Consider the following 13,119-nt stretch of genomic DNA (forward strand, 5'->3'; position numbering starts at 1 on the left):
TGTCAGAGATTTAACAATGTACTGGAAATATTCCTCAGAGATTTTCCTCCATATTGACATGATAGCATCACACAGCTGCTGCAGATGTGTCAGCTTCACATCCATGATGCCAATCTCCCGTTCCACCACATCCCAAAGGTGCTCTATTGGATTGAGATCTGTTGACTGTGGAGGCCATTTGAGTACAGTGAACTCATTGTCATGTTCAAGAAACCAGTCTGAGATGATTCACGCTGACACGTTATCCTGCTGGAAGTAGCCATCAGAAGATGGAGACACTGTGCTCATAAAGGGATGGACATGGTCAGCAACAATACTCAGGTAGGCTGTGGCGCTGACACGATGCTCAGTTGGTACTAATGGACCCAAAGTGTGCCAAGAAAATCTCCCCTACACCATTACACCACCACCACCAGCCTGAACCGCTGATACAAGGCAGGATGGATCCATGCTTTCATGTTACTGACCCCAAATTCTGAGCCGTTCTGATATTCTGATATAGTGCTGTTCAAATTCTGATATAGTGCTGATCTGAGCCCTGATTTCACCTGTTGTTTTATTAAGCCATGTGCATGTTCAACACAGGCTCGCTGAAATACATGCTTCAGTTTTGTAAGTTTGTAAGTAAAATGAACACTAGGGGGCAGCATGATTCCAATTACTTTTGTTTCTATTCACACTAATGATATTTACAGAGACATATTATTGACAAACAAAATATTATTTTCTTGTGTAACACCAAATAAATACCAAAAAACAACTTCATGCTGTCTATGATTTGTTACTAATATGTTTGGGTCATCTCCATATGGACGACTTTTCTGGTGTGGTCAGTTTGCTCGTAGCTCTTTTTGTACAGCGCTGTGTTTGAGCAGAGCACTTTGGTTTGAGTCCAGTGAAATACACTTCCACAACAAAGATTAAAGTAATGTAAAATCAAGGTAAATCTATGTGATCGTAGTGCATTTTTCTATTACATCTGCTTCTGAAACCACTAATGGTTGGGTTTAGGCACGGTTTTAGCTCAGTGATCTGAACAAGCTCCGTCTTCTCCTGGACGTGGACAAGAAGGACGTGCATCTAAAACGTTCAACAAAAACGTACCCTAAGTAACGTATTTCAGATTTGCAAAAATGTAAACAGCGCCCTCTAGTGAATTTGTCATCTGAAACTTGCAGCGAAACGTAACCCAAGTAATGTTTCAGATTCACAAAAAGTAGACAGCACCCTCTAGTGGATTTGTCATCTGAAATGTACAACAAAGCATACCCTAAGTAATGTATTTCAGATTCACAAACGTTTAGACAGTGCCCTCTAGAGGATTTGTCATCTGAAACTTGCAGCGAAATGTACCCCATGCAACGTATTTCAGATTTGCAAAAAAATAGACAGCACCCTTGAGTAGATTTTTCATCTGAAATGTACAGCAAAATGTACCCTAAGTAACGTATTTCAGATTCACAAAAATATAGACCGCCCTCTAGTGGAATGGTTATCTGAAACGTACAACAAATTTACCCCAAGTAACGTATTTTAGATTCACAAAAATGTGAACAGCGCCCTCTAGAGGATTTCTCATCTGAAACTTGCAGCAAAACGTACCAAGTACTGAATTTCAGATTCGCAAAAAAGTAGACCCTCTAGTGGATATGACATCTGAAACATACAACAAAACGTACACTAAGTAACGTATTACAGATTCGCACAAATGTAGACAGCACCCTCTAGTAGATTTGCCATCTGAAATTTACGACAAGACGTACCCAAAGTAATATATTTCAGGTCCTCAGAAATTTAGACAGCACCCTCTAGTGGAACAGTCATCTGAAACGTGCGACAAAATGTACTCGGAGCAATTAATTTTCACAAAAAATGTAGGCGGAGGCACGCATTTCCATTGAGCCTAGATTGTACACATCATATCTTCCACAGAATGGTATTTCGCTGTGATCTGTCTTACCGAAACAGTTGCACCGATGAGGAACAAACATCTTGCAGGACGTGGCGATGTGAATCTCAGCACTCAGAACAGCTTTAATGATCAGATCCTCAATCTGGCCCATCAGCACTGACAAACAAAGACAATTCAGCCGGATTAATCTTTCTTTAAATTTCCTTTTGAATAGCAATATCTTTTTATAACCCGCAAAACAAGACAACTTAGAAAAGAATAAAATACAGTTTTTCCTACCATCTAAGTTTATTTAAATCATCACCTTTACTAGACAACAGGTAAACACAAATGTGACCTTAAACAACAAAACTAGTCATCAGTGTCAATTTGTTTAAACTGGGATTTAGCTCATTTACATCTGAAAGCTTCCCTTGACTTATCGATAAATTACCTTTTATAATATTTACAGTGGGGGAAACAAGTATTGAACACATCACCATTTTTTTTAGAAAACATTTCTAAAGGTGCCATTGACTTGAAATTTTCACCAGATGTCACTAAAGAAATCCATTTATGCAAAGAAAATGAGTTTGCGAATGAAGTTACGTTTAATAAAATAAAAAGGCACGAGGAAAAAGTATTGAACACATGAAGAAAGGGTGGTGTAGTTCGGCAGTGAAAGCCCAGACAGCAGCTGAAATATCTCAGTAGTTCTTCAGCAATCCTCTGTCCTTCCTCAGTGTAAACGAATAGCAGCTGCTTCAGTCCAACATCTACATTAGCAGGAGGATGAAGATGAAACCAGGGTGGACAATGATCCAAAACTCAGCCCAGGAAACTTTCAAACGGTTTCAGAGAAAGAAAATCAAGCTGTAGAATGGCCCAACCAATCACCTGACTTGAATCCAATAAAAATACAAAATAAAGCACAGATTTGATGGACGAGACCCACTGAATACACATAATTCATTTTTCAGATTTATTCTTGTTTTGTTTTATTTTTATGGCTGTATTGTTTGGGTTTTCACCGAAATCTGTTTCAGTTCCAATTCAACAGCTCCTTTAGAAACATTATTCCAGGAAAAAAAACATGATATGAACAATACTTATTTCCCCTGCTGTATATAAGGTCAATTCTTATTTAACAACACAGAACTAACAGGTGTTAACAGTATCCAATTAAACCAAGTAAGATTTTTCCAAAACAATCTGAAAAATAATCCAGCAGCTGTAGTTTGTCAAACATCAATCTCCAAATGGCTCTGAGGTGTTTTGAGAAGAACTGTAGATTAGCGCTTATGAATGTCAGACGTTATGGCGTGTTAAACATGAAAGCGTTTGACTGCCTAAGGTCTACTCACATGTGGTGTCTTTGCCTTCTTGTCTCAAATATCTCAGCATTGCGCTCATGCTCCATTTGTTCCCATAATCCTCTACTTCGGGGTCATCGCAGCTGAAAGGAAAAGCAAACCCGGACTGTCAGCACTGCCAAAACAGCACTAAGCATTGGGCACATCGCAACAATGTTGACATGATTAGCAAACACAAGGATTAGCTTGTATTTGAGATGGCGTTCCCAACCCACTTAGCGAGGAACAACGGGACATCATTATGTAATTATTATTAACTATTACAGTTCAGATCGGTTCTTATTACTTATATACAAGATGCTTCATTGCATGAAAAACATCAGCTGACATAAAATATTAAGGTATTTATTTTGAAAAAAGCATCAAGGACAGAATGTTTGACCGATATTATTACCGATATATCTAGATTTGGAGGCCGATATCCGATATATTTACAGATAAATATAGAAATAAATACATTTCTATATCTATATGTATTTTATTCAATATTAACATGATTAGCTAACACCAGGATTAGCTTGTATTTGAGATGGCATTCTGACCCACTTGGGAGCAAGTAACAATGGGACGACATTATGTAAATATTATTAACTATTCCACTTCAGATCGGTTTTCATTACTTACACACAAGACGCTTTATTTCATAAAAAGCACAAGCTGACTTAAAATAATGAGGTATTTGTTTTGAAATAAAGCATCAAGTACAGAATTTTTAACCGATATTATTACCGATATATTTAGATTTGGAGGCCAATATATTTACAGATAAATATAGAAATAAATACATTTCTATATTTGTTTATTTTATAACTTTAACTTCAGAAAATCTGGAACTGTTTGAGCTTTATAAATGAACTATTCTTTTCTATGCCCATATTTATTTTCGATCAATAAAATCTATAGCTTGACAAAATTAATGAAGAAACCAAGTAACTCAATATTAACCAAAATACCAATAGAATACGCATATAAGCAGGGAAAAATACATAATATAATCAACTTAAAGATATCGGTGACCTAATTTATCAGACCGATACCGATAACATTACTAAATAAACTGATAATAAACTAGCAATTACTGTCCGCTATTGATATGGTGGGCGGTATATTGTACATCTCTAGAATTGCAACATAATAATAGAGATTCAGATGGAAAGTCTTAAATTTCTTGGGTTGATTTGGGGAAATTGTGTTTAATATGTTTAAACTGGTAAAACATTATTTTTTGTATATTTCCCAAGTGCTTTTTAATAAAGATTTCATCAACACATTTTTAAACATAATATTTCCAATAACTCAATTGTTTTGTCTTTGCCATGATGACAGCATATAATATTTAGTAAGATACTAGTATTTAGCTTAAAGTGCAATTTAAAGGCTTAACAAGATTAATTAGGTTAATTAGGCAAGTCATTGGAGAAGTAAAAAACTAAATATTTCTTAAAGAGGCTAATAATCTTGACCTTAGCAATTTTCTTTTATAATTTTCTTAGCAATTTTCTTTTATAAATACGACTTTCTAAAGAAAAGATATAATAGGAAACACTGTGAAAAACATCCTTGCTCTGTTAAACAGCACTTATAACTAATAAATTTAGGTAATAATTTTGTCTTAAACTGTACCTGACAAAAATCATGTTGTGGATCCCAGTTGTAAGATCAACAAATAATAACTTGACTTCTAGTTGATTATTTGGAAAAGTGGCAGAAGGTGGATTTTTCTGCTGAATCATCTGTTGATCTGCATCCCAATCATCACAAATATTGTAGAAGACCTACTGGAACCAGCATGGACTCAAGACTCTCACAGAAATCAGTCAAGTTTGGTGGAGGAAAAATCATGGTTTGGGATTACGTTCAGTATGGGGGCGTGCGAGAGATCTGCAGAGTGGATGATCAACATCAACAGCCTGAGGTATCAAGACATTTGTGCTGCACATTACATTACAAACCACAGGAGAGGGCAAATTCTCCAGCAGGATAGCGCTCCTTCTCATACTTCAGCCCCTACATCAAAGCTCCTGAAAGCAAAGAAGGTCAAGCTGCTCCAGGATTGGCCAGCCCAGTCCCCAGAAATGAACATTATTGAGCATGTTTGGGGTAAGATGAAGGAGGAAGCGTTGAAGATGAACACAAAGAGTCTTGATGAACTCTGGGAGTCCTGCAAGAAGGCTTTCTTTGCCATTCCAGATGACTTTATTAATCAGTGATTTGAGTCATGTCAGAGATGTATGGATGCAGTCCTCCAAGCTCATGATGGAGTCAGACACAATATTCATTCTGTTTCCACTGCAGCATGACCACATATTCTATACTGGACATTACTGAAGGTTCAGTGAGCAGACTTTAGTCTAAGCAGAGTCAGACCTTACTGTCCTAATCAAATCATTCATAATCAAGACATGATCAGATTTTATTGTGGTAAAGTGTAATCTAGAGGCCTTTGCCTTTCATATAAGCCACTTCTGATACCAAATGATCAACTAGAAGTCGAGTTATTATTTGTTGTTCCTAAAACTTGGATAGGCGACAAGACTTTTGTCAGTCAGTCTACATAGGAGTAGAAGAAAGCACACTTTTCAATATATTATCATAACACATCCTCTTTATTTCTGTTTAAATGACATGAATAAAATATTAGCAGACACAAATGTAAAACTGTAAGTATCGATAGGCACAAAAATGAATGAACGGTGTGAAAATCTACCTGACGTAGTCGCTGCTCTTCTTGTTGACGCTGTAGTTGGTCAGATGCATGAACTGGTTCTTGATATTTGTGGTGGCGTGGTCATACTTCACCGTGGCAAACCTACAACACACACAACCGAGCAGGAAAACATGAGCTTAATAGTGATTATGACCTGCTGAAAAGAATAAACAGGTACAGAACCAAAGCAAGCAGTTTCGTGTAAACTCGAGACGGCCTTCAATTCCGGCCATATATCTATCTAATATTAATGTGACACATTACATTAACAGAGATTTTGTGAAATCCATCCAACTATAACACACAACACCAACATCGCGGTCATGAGGGCAGCATGATGGGAAGCTGATGAATCCATATACTGTGTTATTTCTCTGGATGACGTTGAAAAAGTAAACATTTAAATGTATAAACTAAACGTATGTGATTAATCATCTAGCACACTTGAAGACTGTTTGGTTGATTTGCAGTTGCTAAGGTCTTCTGAATGGTTGTTTGGTGGAAGCTAGGGCTCCTTTTTCAACAGGTAAACTCGTCTACTCACTAGTCAACAGGTAAACTCATCTACTCACTAGTCAACAGGTAAACTCGTCTACTCACTAGTCAACAGGTAAACTCATCTACTCACTAGTCAACAGGTAAACTCGTCTACTCACTAGTCAACAGGTAAACTCATCTACTCACTAGTCAACAGGTAAACTCGTCTACTCACTAGTCAACAGGTAAACTCGTCTACTCACTAGTCAACAGGTAAACTCGTCTACTCACTAGTCAACAGGTAAACTCATCTACTCACTAGTCAACAGGTAAACTCGTCTACTCACTAGTCAACAGGTAAACTCATCTACTCACTAGTCAACAGGTAAACTCGTCTACTCACTAGTCAACAGAGAAACTCATCTACTCACTAGTCAACAGGTAAACTCATCTACTCACTAGTCAACAGGTAAACTCATCTACTCACTAGTCAACAGGTAAACTCGTCTACTCACTAGTCAACAGGTAAACTCGTCTACTCACTAGTCAACAGAGAAACTCATCTACTCACTAGTCAACAGGTAAACTCGTCTACTCACTAGTCAACAGGTAAACTCGTCTACTCACTAGTCAACAGAGAAACTCATCTACTCACTAGTCAACAGGTAAACTCGTCTACTCACTAGTCAACAGGTAAACTCGTCTACTCACTAGTCAACAGGTAAACTCATCTACTCACTAGTCAACAGGTAAACTCGTCTACTCACTAGTCAACAGGTAAACTCATCTACTCACTAGTCAACAGGTAAACTCGTCTACTCACTAGTCAACAGAGAAACTCATCTACTCACTAGTCAACAGGTAAACTCATCTACTCACTAGTCAACAGGTAAACTCATCTACTCACTAGTCAACAGGTAAACTCGTCTACTCACTAGTCAACAGGTAAACTCGTCTACTCACTAGTCAACAGGTAAACTCGTCTACTCACTAGTCAACAGGTAAACTCGTCTACTCACTAGTCAACAGGTAAACTCGTCTACTCACTAGTCAACAGGTAAACTCGTCTACTCACTAGTCAACAGGTAAACTCGTCTACTCACTAGTCAACAGGTAAACTCGTCTACTCACTAGTCAATATGTAAACTCATCTACTCACTAGTCAACAGGTAAACTCATCTACTCACTAGTCAACAGGTAAACTCGTCTACTCACTAGTCAAAATGTAAACTCATCTACTCACTAGTCAGCAGGTAAACTCATCTACTCACTAGTCGACAGGTAAACTCGTCTACTCACTAGTCAACAGGTAAACTCGTCTACTCACTAGTCAAAATGTAAACTCATCTACTCACTAGTCAGCAGGTAAACTCATCTACTCACTAGTCAACATGTAAACTGGTCTACTCACTAGTCGACAGGTAAACTCGTCTACTCACTAGTCGACAGGTAAACTCGTCTACTCACTAGTCAACAGGTAAACTCGTCTACTCACTAGTCGACAGGTAAACTCGTCTACTCACTAGTCAACAGGTAAACTCATCTACTCACTAGTCAACAGGTAAACTCATCTACTCACTAGTCAACAGGTAAACTCATCTACTCACTAGTCAACAGGTAAACTCATCTACTCACTAGTCTACAGGTAAACTCATCTACTCACTAGTCAACAGGTAAACTCATCTACTCACTAGTCAACAGGTAAACTCGTCTACTCACTAGTCAAAATGTAAACTCATCTACTCACTAGTCAGCAGGTAAACTCATCTACTCACTAGTCGACAGGTAAACTCGTCTACTCACTAGTCAAAATGTAAACTCATCTACTCACTAGTCAGCAGGTAAACTCATCTACTCACTAGTCAGCAGGTAAACTCATCTACTCACTAGTCAACATGTAAACTCGTCTACTCACTGGTCAACAGGTAAACTCGTCTACTCACTGGTCAACAGGTAAACTCATCTACTCACTAGTCAACAGGTAAACTCATCTACTCACTAGTCAACAGGTAAACTCATCTACTCACTAGTCAACAGATAAACTCATCTACTCACTAGTCAACAGGTAAACTCATCTACTCACTAGTCAACAGGTAAACTCGTCTACTCACTAGTCGACAGGTAAACTCATCTACTCACCAGTAAACAGGTAAACTCATCTACTCACTAGTCAGCAGGTAAACTCATCTACTCACTAGTCGACAGGTAAACTCGTCTACTCACTAGTCAAAATGTAAACTCATCTACTCACTAGTCAACATGTAAACTCGTCTACTCACTGGTCAACAGGTAAACTCATCTACTCACTAGTTAACAGGTAAACTCATCTACTCACTAGTCAACTGGTAAACTCATCTACTCACTAGTCAACAGGTAAACTTGTCTACTCACTAGTCAACAGGTAAACTCATCTACTCACTAGTCAAGAAGTAAACTCGTCTACTCACTAGTCAACAGGTAAACTCGTCTACTCACTAGTCAACAGGTAAACTCATCTACTCACTAGTCAACAGGTAAACTCATCTACTCACTAGTCAACAGGTAAACTCATCTACTCACTAGTCAACAGGTAAACTCATCTACTCACTAGTCAACAGGTAAACTCATCTACTCACTAGTCAACAGGTAAACTCATCTACTCACTAGTCAACAGGTAAACTCGTCTACTCACTAGTCAACAGGTAAACTCATCTACTCACTAGTCAACAGGTAAACTCGTCTACTCACTAGTCAACAGGTAAACTCGTCTACTCACTAGTCAACAGGTAAACTCGTCTACTCACTAGTCAACAGGTAAACTCATCTACTCACTAGTCAACAGGTAAACTCGTCTACTCACTAGTCAACAGGTAAACTCATCTACTCACTAGTCAAGAAGTAAACTCGTCTACTCACTAGTCAACAGGTAAACTCGTCTACTCACTAGTCAACAGGTAAACTCATCTACTCACTAGTCAACAGGTAAACTCGTCTACTCACTAGTCAACAGGTAAACTCGTCTACTCACTAGTCAACAGGTAAACTCATCTACTCACTAGTCAACAGGTAAACTCGTCTACTCACTAGTCAAAATGTAAACTCATCTACTCACTAGTCAGCAGGTAAACTCATCTACTCACTAGTCAACATGTAAACTGGTCTACTCACTAGTCGACAGGTAAACTCGTCTACTCACTAGTCAGCAGATAAACTCATCTACTCACTAGTCAACAGGTAAACTCATCTACTCACTAGTCAGCAGGTAAACTCATCTACTCACTAGTCAACAGGTAAACTCATCTACTCACTAGTCAACAGGTAAACTCATCTACTCATTAGTCAAAATGTAAACTCATCTACTCACTAGTCAACAGGTGAACTCATCTACTCACTAGTCAACAGGTGAACTCATCTACTCACTAGTCAACAGGTGAACTCATCTACTCACTAGTCAACAGGTAAACTCATCTACTCACTAGTCAGCAGGTAAACTCGTCTACTCACTAGTCAACAGGTAAACTCGTCTACTCATCGGTCAAAATGTAAACTCATCTACTCACTAGTCAACAAGTAAACTCATCTACTTATTAGTCAAAATGTAAACTCATCTACTCACTAGTCAATAGGTAAACTCATCTACTCATTAATCAACAGGTAAACTCATCTACTCACTAGTCAACAGGTAAACTCATCTACTCATTAGTCAAAATGTAAACTCATCTACTCACTAGTCAATAGGTAAACTCATCTACTCATTAATCAACAGGTAAACTCATCTACTCACTAGTCAACAGGTAAACTCATCTACTTATTAGTCAAAATGTAAACTCATCTACTCACTAGTCAATAGGTAAACTCATCTACTCACTAGTCAACAGGTAAACTCGTCTACTCACTAGTCAAAATGTAAACTCATCTACTCACTAGTCAGCAGGTAAACTCATCTACTCACTAGTCAACATGTAAACTCGTCTACTCACTAGTCGACAGGTAAACTCATCTACTCACTGGTCAACAAGTAAACTCATCTACTCACTAGTCAATAGGTAAAATCGTCTACTCACTAATCAGCAGGTTAACTCAGGTACTCTCAGGTCATCATGGTCATGAAACCTTACAAGTGGAATAATTCTGTTTGGTTTGACCTCCAAAACTCTTTCTAATCCTCATTCATGATTGAAATCTAAAGTCTAATGTTTTAATACAATGTTAAAGAATGGACCTAAGCTAAAATGTTATAAAATAATAATAAATGAGGCATGCATGAACTAATAGGCCAATGTTTCTGTTACAAAGTATTTTAACAAATCTATTTACTCCACTGATGAGCTACACATGATGGTAGAGTGATCACAGATAACTCTAAAGGTCATCTCAGTGACTCTTCAGCTCATGGGCATTCCCACAATGCACCGCTGCTGCGCTTGAGAGGAGTGGACGCCACATGTGGAGGAAGAATTTCCTGGCACACAGCGAACACCTGAATGCCTTCAAAGCTTCTGGGATCTCCAAGATAAAAGTTGAGGGGAAAAATGCCAGGACGAAGCGCCAGCAGTTCATAAGAGAGAGTGCGCCGAAAACAAACCCCAGTGTCACTGCTTGAAGCGCCAAGCCTAATAGACGCAGGCCAAGCGTTTTACACACACCAGACCACAGCGGCCCACAATACACTGCACATCCACTTCACACGCTTTCACTCGGCACGACATCCAAAAAAACGAAGCATTTGTTTGAGCTTCTCACTCGCCTGTCTGAGAAAACGCTCTCCTTGCTGTGCCAGAAGCAGAACAGTGTGTGTGTGTGTGTGTGTGCGTGTGTGTGTGTATATCTAAATCCAATGCGTTTAGCAGGCGCTCGGTGGAGGGTTACAACCGTCAGAGCGACTCTGAGACTTTCTTTCACACTGAGAACAAATCTTTCCCACTACTATTTGTGGCTTTTGTTAAAGGATCACAGAGCTTTTCCAGGTAGAGGATAAAAGCCTGAGAACGTCCTTGCTTTGAAAAGCTTTTGTTAAAACAATGTCAAGATTTTTGCTTTAAATATGTTTGTTTTAAAAAATACTTTTGTCAATGTCCTTCCAGCAGTGAGACAATGGAAATCTTTGTTTGAGGTCTTCATGAGTGGGTCCAACTTTGATGGAAACGTTCCTGCTGCCATCTAGTGTTCGCGCTATAGTAGCGTCCTGAAGCAGCATTTCTAGTTCAATATTAGGAAGTTTAACACCTTACAATATGTTCGTGTTAGTTAATGTTAGTTAATTAATGAATTAACATTTGTTTTGCTCATTTTGTATATTTCAAACACACACTGGATTTCAATTTCTTTCTGGTCAACTTTCAGAGGTCCCAGTTAACTTTTGCAGAGCATCAGAACAAGCAGCCAATCAGATCTGTTTTTCCAAGCATCTAACTTCATCTAAGCAACAACATTTCTTATCAAGAGTCTCAGATGTTTGACGGTGAGAAAATACTGTTGAATTACCTGGCCAGGCCTTCTTCATACAGGTAGATGACGAGAGGGTCGTACGAGGTCACCAGGACATACAGACGCACGTCAAACTTAAAATCTGCAGACGCAAAAGATGAAATTGAATTCAAGTCACATACAGAATGATGAGAATCTGCTGGTGTCTGTGTTATAGACTGACCGTCAATCAGTAGAGGATTGCTGATGTACCGCGACACCAAAATATTCTCATCCAATGGGATCTGACTGATCTGAACGTACACAAACACAGCAAACTTTACTTTCAGACTTTGAGTAATTTAGTCTTGCTTTTTTCAGTATGAATATCTAAACATTACCTAATCAAGACGCATTTAGTTGAGAAGCTGAATGACATGAGAGATGAAGTCACGCTTTCTGAAAAATACAGTTTCTACTCGAAATAAATGTAGTCGAATACTCAAATAAAGTTGACTTTTCTCATCCCCTTGGCAGAAATTGCTTCTTGTTTATTTCATTTTGAAACATTTTTAGAAAACATTATATTATATCTCCCATTTGCATCAAGCTCAAATTAATGAAGTTTTTAGATTTAAGACTACCTTTATTTAAGAATGTTTAAATATTTATTGAGAAAAAACTAATTAACTAATTAATTTTAGCAGTTTTATCAGTGTTTTAATTTCTTAGATTACAATTTTCAGATTTTACATTTCTAATAATAAACAGTTTTAATAACTCATTTTTAATAACTGATTTATTATCAGTTATTATCTTCACCATGATGACAGCACATAATATTAGACTAGATATTCTTCAAGACACTAGTATTCAGCTTAAAGTGACATTTAAAGTCTAGGTTAATTAGGTTAATTAGAAAAGTCATTGTATACCAGTGGTTTGTTCTGTAGACTATCCAAAACTAATATTGCTTAAGGGGGCGAATAGTAATGACCTCAAAAAATGATTCAAATCACTGAATAATAAAGTCATCTGGAATGGCAAAGAAAGCCTTCTTGCAGGACTCCCAGAGTTCATCAAGAGTCTTTGTGTTCATCTTCAACACCTCCTCCATCTTACCCCGGACATGCTCAATAATGTTCAGCTCTGGTGACTGGGCTGGCCAATCCTGGAGCACCTTGACCTTCTTTGCTTTCAGGAGCTTTGATCTGGAGGCTGAAGTATGAGAAGGAGCGCTATCCTGCTGGAGAATTGTCCCTCTCCTGTGGTTTGTAATGTAATGG

General features: G+C 38.1%; 1 protein-coding gene across 1 annotated transcript in view; it reads right to left on the reverse strand.

The window, feature by feature from the left end:
• The window catches only part of ttll5 (tubulin tyrosine ligase-like family, member 5), a 119,418-nt gene that overhangs the window by 94,942 nt on the left and 11,357 nt on the right, over positions 1-13,119 (reverse strand). The window contains exons 8-12 of the mRNA XM_056477629.1: positions 12,078-12,147; positions 11,912-11,996; positions 5,972-6,073; positions 3,256-3,347; positions 1,961-2,068 (exon numbers count right to left, since the gene is read on the reverse strand). Coding sequence (XP_056333604.1) covers positions 1,961-2,068; positions 3,256-3,347; positions 5,972-6,073; positions 11,912-11,996; positions 12,078-12,147 — 457 coding nt within the window. The remainder of the gene's footprint in view (positions 1-1,960; positions 2,069-3,255; positions 3,348-5,971; positions 6,074-11,911; positions 11,997-12,077; positions 12,148-13,119) is intronic.

This window comes from Danio aesculapii, chromosome 17, assembly GCF_903798145.1.
Source record: "Danio aesculapii chromosome 17, fDanAes4.1, whole genome shotgun sequence".
Classification (NCBI taxonomy): Eukaryota; Metazoa; Chordata; class Actinopteri; order Cypriniformes; family Danionidae; genus Danio; species Danio aesculapii.